At 41.2% G+C, this 14525-nt stretch overlaps 1 protein-coding gene across 1 annotated transcript; it reads right to left on the bottom strand.

Annotated features, from left to right (window-relative positions):
• Positions 1-8505: 8505 nt before the first annotated feature.
• On the bottom strand, positions 8506-11307 carry LOC110355661 (heat shock transcription factor, Y-linked-like). Its single transcript, XM_021281534.2, has 2 exons — positions 10174-11307; positions 8506-9567 (listed from the first exon to the last, which is right to left on the bottom strand). The coding sequence occupies exons 1-2, from the start codon at positions 10726-10728 to the stop codon at positions 9103-9105; spliced, it is 1020 nt and encodes a 339-aa protein (XP_021137209.2). The 5' UTR covers positions 10729-11307; the 3' UTR covers positions 8506-9102.
• Between the last annotated feature and the right edge of the window lie 3218 nt (positions 11308-14525).

Genomic DNA, 14525 nt, shown 5'->3' with positions numbered 1-14525 from the left:
GTAGCGATGTGTTTGCAAGTATAAAGTTAAATACATCTTACTGATTGACTACCACACCATGTGGAACAAATACCCAGCTTTGTTTTCCTAAATAGTAGGAGCATTGTGGACTTCAGGGTGATCCACATTAAGGACTTTTATCCAGCTTTTATGTCCATGATTTTATGCATAAAAATTGCATATCATCCTGAATTTCCTGCTGGGTTTTAGTTTTCTCCAAGGAAAGACAGCTAAAGCTATTAATTTTGAACACTGTGCATTGCGCCTTCCTGATTATTCACTGGTGATCATCGAAAAGAACTTCTTCCTAATTCCCTTCCTAATACCAGAAGGCTTTGCTATTCAGACATCTCTAGAATTCAGAAAGACTCAGAGTTCAATAGCATTAATCCTTATATTCATTACAACAGTTATTTACATGACTTATAATCTCCTAACATGACTATACACATAGATGTGTGAAGAGAGCATCCAAAATCACTGTTTCGCCTTTTATTGCACACTTCTCTCTAGTCTGCTTCCAAAGCCACTGTTATTCAGAGAAAATTGATTTTTATATAAACACCTGCCAGATACAAGCAGCAGTTCCCTTCTCTGCTCTTTCTGCTTCCTTCCCCCAATTTTGACAGCCGTCAGTTTAAAATTGAGCCTCATGGGGGTGCTATCCCACCTAAAATAAATTGCATCGCATTCCACTGGGAAAGGCCTCTGTAGATCAGAATAATGTAGTGACACAAATCTGAAGACATTTCCTTCCCTTCCCCCTCCCTGCTTTCAGCATACTCTGTTCCTTTATTTCCCACAGGATCCCAAGAGCATCTCTACAACTGAGTTTCTCTTCTGCCAGAGAAATCTTGAAATAAAAAATGGATTTTTCTTTCAAGAATAAAGTAGCACCTTTCTACACATAGGTGAAAAACTTCCTCAGGTGAAAGAAAGACAAATGAATACTTCTAGAAACAGTCTTTTCTAAATCATACCGGGATAAATAGTTTTAGCAGCTTTCAGAGGAGTTACTAAAGATTTACACCTGCTTGTGTGATTACTCTCCAGCCTCACAAGACAGAAAGCCAAAAGCTGGCTTTGATAATACCTATTTAGGACATTATTTGAAGTATTTTCCCATCTTTTTCCAAGTAATCTACAATCTTCTTCTGGTCTTGTGGTAATTCACAAGCAGTAAGACACATTAACAATTCTTATGACACTTTGCATCTTCAAAGCACCAAAAAGAATCTAAGAATATATCTACATTTTGCAGGCTTTCCTCCTGTTATTAAGGAAAAGATGCATCTGTGCTATGGGCCTTAAACCCATGAGTAGATGCATCAATGATAATGTTTATCCTTTTATATATATGTGCCGGTCATTAGTGTACTCATACTCAAAGCTGAAAAGCTCTATTGAATTGGGAACAATCTTTTTTTGCTTGCAGAAATCTGCAGTAAAAACTTGGTCTGTTCTCTCTGTCTTGAATTCTTTTAGTTTTCTTCAAACCTTACCATTTGAGGCTGAACTTTTAATGTCCAGGGTGCATTCATTAGATGTCTAAAAAAAGTCATTTCAATGCTTTGGAACAACAAAACAGAAAGCAAGTTTCATGGCTAGAGGTAAATGAAGTTGTATAAGGCTTTATACAAATGTCACTTATATTTTTTGTTTGCTGCTAATCTCAAACCGACCAAGGAAAAAAGTTCCTGGGTTGACATGTATGTAAGAATTGCTTTACAGAGTTAGGAAATCTGTGCTTCATTCAAACCATGATCAGTAACACTTCCTAAGATATTAAACAGAAAATAATATCTTGCTGTTTCTTTCATGTCACAAGGGCTTCCTTTCCATTCACCCTCAGCAGCCTGAGAGGGAAAAGCTGTTGGTTTCAGGCTACTACTGTGACAAGTAAATATCTAACTCAAAGCAACAGAGCAAAATCCTGAAGAAATTCCTCAACCTCACTGAGAAAAACATGCAAATAGAGAAAAAAAATGAAAAATCTGTAGCTCTGAGGGTGCACCAAGATGCCCGTTAGCAATGGAAAAGCATTATTAAATGAAATAAGTTAAAATAAAACCATAGTCAGATCTAATCATTAGACATATTGAAGTTGGATTCCCAAGGAAAACCAGCGGGACCCGGGAAGGGTTGAAGGCAGCAGAGATCCTAAACTTGCAGGGGCCCGAATCCCTCAGTCACAGAACTGTGCTTGTGGCAAAGCCCCTTGTTTATAGTTCACTGTTTATGACTCACAATAATAAATCTGCCTTGCTGGCAGTTAAAATTTTTTACATGTAGTTTCAGAAGTCAAACTGAGAAAAAGGCCAAATGTGGCAAAATTAGTCCGAAATTTCAAATATTCTTGGGAATTCATTATATATATCTGGTTCTGTCCCATGTCCTTCAGGGCTTCTTCCAGAGTCTTCCCCTAGTATCTCTGCCTAATTTAGGCTCAGTTTTAAATGAAAAAAAAAGTTTTTGTAATGAAAACTTTCATTTAGAAAATATGAGAGTGAAGCAATTTAGGTTTTTCAAATAAATAATTTTGAAAATGTGGTATTAACATCAACTAGAAAATGCTTTTGTCTGTTTGCCACACAGAATTATTTACCAAGTTGAATTGGAATTCATAAATAATTCCAGTCCCTCAAAACCTGATATCATAGGATCACAAGGTAATTTGGGTTGGAAGGAATCTCTGGAACTCATCCAGTCCAGCCTGTTGCTGGAAGCAGGGTCAGTTCTAAGGTCAGACCATGCTGCTCAAGACAAAGTGAAACCACGCAAGCCTGAGATCAGACTGCTCAATTTCAACAGATTTACTCTTTGTCAAGAATAAAACCTCAGCAAATCTGAATCTTCCTGACGCTGTTCAGATTTTAACCCAAATTCTCAACACGGACAAGCAAAAGAGCATCTGTAGGTGGGGAATTGTGTCAAAGAGTAATTCTGCCACAACAAGCAGAATTTGGCCCATGTTGTGCAGCCAGTGCCCAGCCTTGCAAACTCTCTTTTCTTAGTTACAGGCTCCTCACTGCAGACCCAGTTGGTCCCTGGTCTGCGTTAGCTCGGTGCTTTTGTCATTCCTAGCAAATGATGTGTAGCTATCAGTTTTTAATGAAAACAGACAGTCAGACTGAAAATAAGGAGTCATCTTTCTCAGCAGAAGCAGGTACAATGAATGTGTGTCCAGTGAGTAAGAGTACAATGAAAAACAACACTGATGGCAGGGTGGAAATAAAACAATCATTCATTAGCCCAGCTGGAGTTTGGAGAGACCTTTTTCTCAGAGAAAGCATGACCCAACCTGCAGTTTGATTGGTGCAGAACACCACAGAGAAGCAATTAAGTAGCACAGGAAACAAGATTATTAGAACAGAAATGAAAGATAGGAGAATCCATATCACCTCATGGTGTGATTTTTCATTTTGGACCGCAGTGATCCTTCTGCCAAAGTAAAAACGCTGTTGCATAGCAGAATTCAAATAGGGTGGTTGTGGAAGTAGGAAGAAGATACCTTGAAAATAGAATGAATGCAAATGAGCATTTGGAAGTCTAGATCGGCGATTACTGGTCTCTCAAAAAGGTAAGGAGTGAATATAAACAGTCACGCACAAGACCACAGAAACACTGAACAATTGCTGTGGAAGGATGTGGATTTTACTCTGGGAGAAAATCCCCTTTTTGAGAAACACTGCTATAAATTAAAGATGCGTATTTTCCTAGAAATGAAAGATCTCCCTTTGCTCAATTGCAAGCTCTTAATTTCTGCAATAAAGCTGATAAAATCAGGGGAAAATGTATCAGTGTTTCTTTATATCTCAAACATTCACAAGCCTCACAGATTTTGTTATTTTCTCATCAATATTAATTGTAAAACAATACCTTGTGCTTCCTTCAAACATTGGTATAAACGCAAAAGTCTCTGCATTTGGTGTTTTTAAATGAGCCCAATACGTATCACTGAAAACCCTTAGATGCTTGTCTTTGTAAAAGGTCAACACTGGAATTCTGGTTTTTACTTCTTTAATTTGTTATCTTCTATTCTTTTTCTTAATCCACCCTCTCTTCTTTCACTGAAAAATACTATTATGTTTTTGTGGACTACCTGCATAGAATGAGAAATATTTGCACTTTAGTTTTTAGAGTTCCAACCATTGCTTCTCTTCAGAGACAGGTTTCATTAATAGGAACCACACAACTGCTTTCAGGTGTTTCACGTGCTCATAAACGACTCCTCTTTCACCTGTGGAAAAGTTGGGGGGGGTGTAGCAGATCAGATGAGCTGTTCAATATTTAATTATTTTCTACACACTTTTTAGGAACAGCGTTATTCATGCTAAGGTACATACTGCATTCAGTAAGTCTCTTACTATTCCTTCAGCAATGTTAGATGCAGAGCTCTACCGCATTAGTCATCTAGCTATCATGGTGGAGATTTGAGTTGTCTACCTCTGTTGTAAGTCACGACTTCAGTAAAAGGACAAAGTAGAAAAGGAGAAGGGATGCTATTCATATGACAAGTCTCTCAGACTAAGTTAGTTTCCTTTGGAGAAACAGTTGCATTCTAAGTACCACATATTCCATCAAGCATACATGATTTCTGAGTAATTTCATAGGTAAAAAGATCAGGCTTCATTTCTTCCTCTCCTGCCAATGCAGCTTCTGCATTGTTGAGCTTCAGTTCTGCAAACACATCCTTGACTTCACAGCCTGGAGGAGTCCCAAAACAAGCAAGACGATTGGCCACAGGAAAGGAGTTCAGCAATTGCACAAGTGTTGTTAGACTGAGGCCTAAAGTCCAAGTTTTCATGTAATTAAGTCTCATAGTTGCTCTTGGGCCCTGAGAAAACAGAAGATTCGTGAGACCCAGGTGAGGTGTGTAGCACAATGGGTCACTTTTGAAATAATTCTGTGTTGCTCCGCACACATCAGCTGTACTTGGTCGGGTTTTAGACTGGAAAATACTACAAGGCTGTTCTGCAACTGTCACTGAGGGTCAGGTAGGACAACACTTGCCTTCTTCCAAATACTGTGTGTCCACGTCAGCTAGACTTCTGTCTGAGACTAAATCACATCTTCCCACCCCTGCCCTTTCTGCACTGACTCCCCGTTCATGTGCATATTACAGCACGAGTCTTCAGCCTTTTTGTTCAAGTGAGATGCACTGAGCTCGCAATATTCCACCTCATTCCAGTGGCAAGTTGTTTTCCAGTAAATAAGCTAGATGCCACAGCAAAGAAATGGTATTTAAGGAGGAAGAAAAGGAAAATTAAAATTCAGACAACTCGAAGGAGTTTTGGATTAAAATATCATATTAATTAAGGGGGTTTTTTTTGTATTTTGCTTAAAAATGTTGAGTCCTACATGAACATTTAAGGAAGTGTTAAAACCCTCCAAAACAAGATCTGTCAGGTCAAACAGTTAATTTAGTTTAACCAGAAACTCCTTTCATCGTGCCCCAAGTCAGTTATTTGCACATATCTGATTTCTTTCTTTACATAGATTTGTATTCTTACAGCTCCTTCAGATTCTGTATTATCTTAATTATATACATTATATAAATAAAAATCTGTCTATCTGTGTCTTGTGTGGCTTTATTTAACCAGCAATTTAGGGACTGTTTAATCTTAAGATACAATCAAACTAACAGTCTCCCTGCTCATGCAAAGAGATCTCTGGAGACGAACTTGCTGATATGAACTCTGCATTTCTGTGTTTAGTTATTTAGTCTTCATAGAGGGGAAAATCTTCTGCAGTGGAGCAGATGGTAGGAGATAGTGTGAAATTTACCATTGAACCAAGTGCATGAATATTTTATCATCAAAACTTTGAAGAAAAAATAGCTTTTAATAGGGTGGAAAGTTTCATTAAAAGATGATATCTGGGCTAAGAGGCTGACAAACAAAACACAGCAGTTTTTCCCTTGTCTTTGGCAATACATTTTTGTGTTTGTGTTTTGTCTACTGAACGCACAGGAAAAATTTGTTTCCTAGTAACTTGATAAAAAATACAAGGAAGAGTTTTAAATAACTGGGGAAAAAACATGGCAAAACTAATTTGTTTTCAAAGGAAAAAGAACAACCAGGCTTTCCTAAATCAACACAACGTTATACATTAAGCTTTCCTTGTTCAGCAGAGAAGCGGTCTCAGAGCTTGCTCCATTTTTTGCTGGACCCAGGACAGCTCTCAGGGCTGCAGCATGCAGGATGCCAGCGTCTTTTCCTGGGCTTTTCTGTAAGGAGATGAATTTGAAATGCCCCACACATCTACCCTGTTAAAAACAGCATCAAAACCCCATTGTAGAGCTGACTGTAAGTAATCATAGGCAACTGCAGAGTACTGACATAATAGGCTCCCCTTGGCCTGTCCTACCTCATAACTGCCTGCCATCTCTCATCCCCATCAAAGCTGATATGACTGAGCTTCTTACTCTGGCACAAATAAAGAAAAATAATCCAGGCAAGAGCTGTCATAGGCCTGGATGACTATAGCCAACTCGCTGCAGGACAGGAAAGGGCAGCTTTACCAGTCACAGATAAACTAATGTATTTTCTTTTCTTACAAAGAGGAAGAAGCAGATGAATTTGGATGTCCTTTTCAGACCCAAACTAGTGCTGCACCTGCAACTTGCCCGTTGAACTGACAAAAGATGGATTTGTACCAAAACTGGTACAAAAGATACAATTTCCATCCCTCCAAAGTAGAGGCGGTAAACTTGGCCATCCCCGAATTAACATGGGGAAAAAGGCTAAACACCAGTACTTTATGGACACGAGGCAAAACCAAGCCATGCAAGGGTACCAACAGCTTCTCAGAAGGTGTCATGGCAAAGCAAGGGCTGGCTGCTCCATGCTGGCTGGGGAACTGGGGGACAACAGGGCTGGCAGGGGCCTCACCAGCACCCACCCCACAGTACCTGAGAAAGGCTGATGCAGAGAGCATGGACAGGGTAAGCCCAGAGTCCAGATCATCAAACAATTCCCTGGTGGGGAAGCAGGTCTGAGGACACACTACAAAGTCAGCCCACAAGTCAGGGATGGGTCTGAAGCTGGGATGGAGACCCAGCTGAGCTGCAGACCAGCCCTCTTCTAGTAGAGCTCCAGCTAGAACTGAAGACCCAGAGATGAGCTTAAATAGGGCTCCTGGACCACAGTCAGGGTGTGGTGGAAGCCAAAGGTGAAGCTGGGCAGGGCCATTAAGGTCTTTTAGTGGCTCCATGGGTGTGGCACAGGCACTGCAGCCCTGTGGGTAGAGTCTGCACCACTGCAGACCTAATGAATAATTCTGCACTTACCCTCTGGTCTTTAAATTGCCTGTAAAATTGAGATACATTTCACACATCTTATAGATTCAAGGTCATCTTGTAGAATCATAGAATATCTTGAGTTGGAAGGGACCCATAAGGATCATCCAGTCCAACTGCCCGCTAAACCATATGACCAAGAGCATTGTCCAGATGCTCCTTGAACTCTGAGAGGTTCAGTGCTATGACCACTTCCTTGGGGAGGCTGTCCCAGTGACCCTTCAGTGAAGAACCCTTTCCTAATGTCCAGACTGAACTTCCCCTGACACAGATTTATTCCATTTCCTTGTGTTCTCGCATTGGTCAACAGAGAGAGGAGATGAGCAGCTCCCTCTTCGCTGCTCCCCTTGTAGCCTGGGGTGCGGTCCCCCCCCATCCTTCTCCAAGCTGAACAAAACAAATGACCTCAGCCTAAATCTTGCCCTTGAGACCTTTCACCTAATCTTGGTCATCCTCCTCTGGACACACTTTAATAATCTGATATCCTTCTTATAATAAGGTGCCCAAAACTGCACGCAGTACTCCAGGTGAAGCTGCACCAGTGCAGTGTCGAGTGGGACAGTCATCTCCCTTGACAGGCTGGCGATGCTCTGCTTGATGCACCCCAGGACGTGGTTGGCCCTTTTGGTGCCAGGGCACACTGTTGACTCATGTTCTACTTGCCATCATCCCAAACCTTCAGATCTCTCTCCAGCCTCTCATCCCCCAGTTTGGGTGTGTGTAGCCAGGATTACCCCTTCTGAGGTGCAGAATCCAGCACTTGCTCTTGTTAAATTCTGTTACAGTTGGTGATTGCACAGCTCTCTGGTCTATCCAGATCTCTCTGTAAGGTCACTCTACCGTTGAGGGCGTCCACAGCTCCTCCTAGTTTGGTATCATCAGAAAACTTACTTCACATACATTTGAATCCTGCACCCAGATAATTTCTAAAAACATTGAAGAGCACTGGCCCTAAAACTGAGTCCTGGGGAGCCCCAATGGTGACTGGCCACCAACCCCATTTACTCTTTGAGCCCGACTTGTCAGCCTGTCATTTTATTTCATACCAAAGGTTCAGGCTGAAGTATGTGGTATGTATGTAGTACATACATATGTGGTAGTCTCCTGTGTACCTAAACCTGCAAAGCGTGCAGCTGGATACTGACACACTGTTCATGGCGCAAAGTGTAATCCCACTCCCCTCCGATCTTCAAAACACTTCTGGATTTGTTTAAAGACATTTTATTTTGTTACATTTTATTGTGAATGAAAAGCATTGCTCTTTTTCATACTGAAGGGGAACAGTACTGCACACCCAATGCCAACGACAGTCTTCTGGAAGCCAGCAAGATTTTTGTCTGAGAGAAGATTGAATAAATTCGGGTCCTCAACTGACATTAGTCATGTGTTTCTAGGAAAAAGCTAGATACAAGGCTGAAGCCAAGCCATTCTAAAGCCAACAGGTGCAAAAAGATATTTTGGGGAAGTGATGTCTTCAAATTTGGCATTACAGACCGCCACTGTGAAGTAGAATTGATGGGTGATTGCAGCATATACAACTCACACAACCATCTTGAACCTGTTTTCTTCATGAAACAGAGGAATAGTGTTATAGTGCTTTTTTTTTTTTTTTTTCCTAAGGTAAATTCTATGTCACTCGCTACTTCTAAAAGGGTATATTTTCCCAATACATCAGAAGAAAAAAAACTAGTATTTTGAGTTCTCTCTCAGATCATCTGGAACCTAATGCCGCTACTGACCTCAATAGTTTAACTCTTGAATTCATTAGGAAAATGAAGGAAATGGCTTCAGTGCTCAATATCTTACTGCAAGGATTGCTTGTCAGCAGAGGACCCTGGAACTGGGGTGGCCTTGGCACAGAGGGAGCAGCGGCTGCAGCCACCACGGCTGGAGAGGTGGGAGGTGCCGCGCCAGGGCCGCCGGGCTGCAGCAACAGGGATGTGTTGGGAGGACTGAGCTTCTCCCCCGTTGCTGCTGCAGGGAGCGGTGCAGGGAGCGGTACGTGCCCATGGAGACGCACGTCTGACTTGGGCGACTGCCCGGGCAGGGCGCTTCCTTGGGCTTGCTGTGAACACACAGGTCTCGTCCTCGGGAATGGTTTCCAGTGTAAGCTCAAAACGTCGTTTTCTTTTCTGGCGGCCCGCACGCAAATCCTTGTCCGGCGAAAATCCTGCTGGCGCTTGATTTTTTGGACCAAGTCTTTGCTTGTACTTCATTAGTTGATATGGAAAGTGCCTTCTAAAATTTGGGTTGTAGTAGAAGTGAAACTGAAAAATGCAAAGGAAAAGAGTTACTTGCCACCACCTTGAGACAGGCAACCACAAAGATATAAGAACTAATAATTTTAATTGAAAAAGAGAAGTGTGGATGTTAAAAAGGACTATCAGGGATGTCCTAACCCTGAAGCTTAGGCTGAGTAAAACAGTGTCCTAATAAATAGTAACCAGCCTTGTGTTTTTGCCGCTTGGTAGCAAAAAAGCATAGGATTTTCAAAAGATACAAACTGGTTTAGAAACCCAAATACCATTACTTTTCAGCATCTTTAGCATGGAATGAACCTGTATCTAACTATATGATGCTGACAGGTACCTTTTCAGCCTTCAGCAAATGCCACGAGAAAAGTGCACACCTGGTACAGAGAGACACACAGGAAATACTCCCCCCCAAAAAAAAATCCTGGTATGTTGAGAGTATCTTTTCATTTTATGTGCTCAGAATAACTGGAAACAAAATATGAGGCAAGAAACAAATGACAATGAGAACATTGACTACCATCCTCATCTCCTATGTAGTAAAGGCTGATTTCATTGGAACAGAAATCTGTCCCACTAGAATATCTTAGAGATAGTTTCCATGCAGAGGATCCAACATACCTCCCTAGCTGCCTCTTCTGCTAGCAGGTCACTGCGCGAGCCCGATTTTGGAAAAGTCCCCAGCTTTCTGGTGAATCCGTGCTGACGGAGGTGATCAGTGAAGCTTCTCATGGTCTCACTTTCAAAAATCTTCAGGCGGTCTCTCCTTGCGAGCACCTCCTCTTCAAACAGATCTTCATTAATCACTATGCACTTTCCATTGTCACCCCACCAAATGGACTCAAACCGATTGCTTTCAGTAACAGCCCAGAGCCTCTTTAGAAAGCGAAAGCATGTGGGGGCATTGCCTTTGCTAGAGCTCTCCTCAGAGCAGTTCACACAGTCTCCTTTAGACCAGGGTTGCTTAGTCGAAGTTTGTAAAGACCTCTCTTCTACTGGAGGTCCAAAGGCAGCATCATGAGCTGCTCTTTTCTCGCAGGCTTCATGGAGAGAGGAAGTTGAACCTGACGAATCAACTCCCGTGGCCTGAACAGAATCACATGAAGTTTCCGATGAGGAAAGCTCCATTTTAAATTCTTTTTCCTCAGTTTCGGTAATTTTTTCTGTAGAAGCCATCTACCTTAGCAGCTAGACTGTCCTGCTGGACCCCCAGCTGGAAGGAAGTGACCAACTGAGACTCCCAAGGGAAGATTCTCGGATGTCACCATGGCGCTCACGCTACGCGGCCATGACATCACAGGGCAGCCGCTGTTTCCTGGCAACGTGAAGGAGGACCAGCAACTTGTTGTTTTTCGTTTACAGATCTTGTGTCTCAAGAGCCAAAAACCTAAATAAAACTGCAATGAAATTTTAGATGTAGTAATAGGACTGTGCCGTGTTGGGTTGCAGCTCGTACCTGGTCCATGGGGAGGGACAGGGAGGTTCATCCAGGCTTAAAAAAAATACTTTTACTGTAGAGGACAAGACTTTTAAACAATATATTACAATGATGTTCATATAAATACTCTATGGACTCTTGTGCAACCAAACCATTAGGAAGGTTCACATATTAGACAACCACGTACCTCTGTGGACAAAAGGTGGCACAATGCTGAGAAAAATTCAGCCAGGAACCAGCTCAGTGTCCTCTGCTGGAGACCATGTTACAAACACAGAAGACTTCAACACCTGGCTTAGTATCAATGCAGTCCCCACCTCTGGATGACCATTTTAAAAATCATTGATTTTAATGGGCGTATTTTTGTAGGAAGTTTGTTTCCGTCTGTGAACCTTTATTGAAACCTTGCTGAAACATTGGCCAGTGCCCAGGGACCTTCAGCTTTACTGAAAGTGGGAAGGTTTGCAAATTTATTAGTTCAGTTTAAAAACTGAACCTACCTAGATGAAGTTTTCACATCCAAACATCTGGGGCTCAGGCTTTTGAGATGGACAGGCAGAGGTAAAAATGAATGCTGAATTTGTGACCTTTAAGCTGGCTTATAATATAAATTTTTATTGAGTTTGTGTTGCACTTTTTTTTTTTGCATTACATGGGCCTTAATAACCAGAGCTGGATACAAGGAGACAGTTGCCTTCCTGTTCTTTGGTGCATAATTTAGTGCCAGAGAAGTGCCAAGGCAGACAGACCCATATCAATGAAGTGAGATGTAGAAAAAGAAGTGGCCACAAATGCATTTTAGTCAGCATTTCTGTATTTCTCAAGTTGCTTCACAAATACTATTTAAGTGAGTCGTCTAGCGTGTCAGTGAGGTACTTACAAGAATTGTGTGAATACCTCATTTTGGTTTGGTGACTAAACTGAAAAATTAGGAGTCATTTTCAGCGCATTGGACTAACCCAAAATGAAGCTTATTCCTTTTGTCTAATCAAATATTTATTTTTTTTTATTCACATGAAAAAATCTTGGTGTTCAGTACTCATAATAAAAGAAAACAGAGCCAGAGGTTTAAAAAAGGAGGCAGAAAAAATAAAGCTTCTGCTCTCTAACCAGATGTGGTGATTACAGCACTCTAAGTGGACACAAGGCATGTTACTGCTTAACATGATAACCTGTAACCCCCCACAGAGCTCAAACACACACGTATCAAATTTGACTGATTTTGACAGTGATTGAGAATGGGTGAGAAGACATGATGTTTCCCTCTGTAATTTTGCTAAAAAGCCTACATTTTATGAGCCTTTCAAAGGAAACCAGCAATAGAAGTTTTACTAATTCCCTTTCTGTGGTGGTTCCAGCAGCAATACTATTTAAGTTGCACAGAAGGTCTTGTGCAGCTGGATTCGTAGCGGTGGTAGGTTCATGCAGGCAGAGAAGGAAGAGGATGGCAAGCTCCTGTCTCTTGGAAATGTCAGGACCAGCCAATGCAAGGCTGCTCAGCAGGATGAAACCAGCTGGGTGTTGTGGCAATTCTACTGGTGACAATCCCTCCAGGATCCAAGCAGCATCTTCAAGTCTCCTCCTGTCTGGAACTGAATCCTTTCTCCTGTGCAGCAAGCCCTGATGTGCACAAAACCACAAATTTGATCATGCTGCACCCCCGCTTGTAGATATGGCTCAGAACACAAGCTTTGAAAAAGACAGTGTATATTCCTTCTGTAATAGTCTTAAAATCTTATTACTCCACTGAAAGTCAGAGCATGTGCCAAAAAGTTGCAACAGAACATAAAACATAGGCAGCATAACTTCTCAAAGTTAATGTAAAATGTTCTGACATGCCAGAACAATTAGACTGGCTCAGCTCTTGCAGGTGGGCTGGCAGAACAGACATATCTCAGACAGTGTTATTGCTGTTAGGCAAAAGCACTATTTTGTGATGAGATGACATGAGATATTAAGTTCAGCTTTACATTTGTCACTGTGTTTTAAAATTATTAAAGCATCAACGAGAAGCAATCTTTAGAAAAAGCATTTATGATGTTCAAGGTTAATAATTCACACTGAATCCATTAAATTTACAAAGATGCTTTAACAGCATCAAGCAGCCATTCCTAACATACAACAGATTAAGAACTGCATTAAAAAAAAAAAATCACTATTATGATATCGCAGTAAATTATGAGGATCCAAGGGTTTTTTGTTATGTTTTAATATTTTTGACCCTGTTTCAACTACAGTAAAACTTGCATGAGAGTATCACATTGTTAAGCAGAGTGTGAAAGAGTTGCTGAGGAAGTGGAGAAATAGAAAGTTTTAGTTGGTGCTGGTCTGAATATCTTGTTTAGCTTTTTGACTTTTGATAGCTCTTTTAGTAATAAGAAGCTTTTATTATTAGTTGAAATAACTGTGTGTGGGTGTATGTGTGTTTATAGTCATAAATTCCCAGCGTGTGATACAGACTTTCTTCATTTGAAAGCAATAAAGCAAAATGCTTCAGTGGATATTCAAGACCTCCATTCTAAATCAGACAGAACACAAGATTTTACATTGTCAGTTTATCCTTGTAACCTAGCTTCAAGTTTAAAATCAACCTTCAGGTTCCCCTAGATCTACATACAGAGCTTTATTGACATTGCTCACCTCAGCCAAGAAATGAATCTAAAACAATGTGCAAGACTTCTGAGTTCACTAAACACGTATAAACAGGTATCATCAGTTTTAAGAGACAGCAAAAGAGGCTGGGGAGGGAAAGACCAGAGTGACACAGACTATTAGCATTTTCTTTTGTAAGAATCACGTCCTCACATTCCAATTAAGCAGAGAAGGAGCTTGCTGCTCTAAGATTTTTGCCTCAGTAGTGCATTTTTTGTATAGTGGCAGCACTGTGGAGGTTGTTGGCTGTGCATGCTAAGTCTGTCCTGATGAGCCCTGCAGACGTGTCGCTGGCAGAGGTGCCGAGGGTCAGGAATGAGATGCGCTGCCAGAGCTGAACTCACAACTCTCCATATTCAAAGCACGTGTGTGTGTTATGCCTTCCTCCTGCCAGGGCACTATGGTTTTCTTAAGTAAAGCAGCACATTCAGCTATCAAAGGGAGAGGGTGAAGGCAAAGAAAAGGCCATGAAGTTCCAATGTTTAATGAACCTTTCATGCAGTGTGTACAGCTTCTCACATAAACCGAGTATGTGGAGAAATCCCATGGAATTCAGACCAGACAGTGCATGGGCTAAACTGTTGAGCAAGAAAGTAAGCAGAGTGGAAAAGGCTTATTCGAATAGCAAATCCAGTCCCTTGTTTTTGTGGGCTATCCTATCCTATCCTGTCCTATCCTATCCTATCCTATCCTATCCTATCCTATCCTATCCTATCCTATCCTATCCTATCCTATCCTATCCTAAATTCAATTGATGAATCATCCCATAATAAACTGATGTATGATTCACAACAACAATCTTATTGTGAAAAAGAGGATGGTAGAGAGAATTAACCTGCTTTAATATTCTGTTTGACCTCAAGGTTTGGCATGAAAGAAGTAA

This window comes from Columba livia, chromosome 12 (genome assembly GCF_036013475.1).
Source record: "Columba livia isolate bColLiv1 breed racing homer chromosome 12, bColLiv1.pat.W.v2, whole genome shotgun sequence".
Lineage (NCBI taxonomy): Eukaryota > Metazoa > Chordata > Aves > Columbiformes > Columbidae > Columba > Columba livia.
Note: the sequence above shows the minus strand (reverse complement) of the source record. Positions and strands in the feature narration are given on the sequence as shown.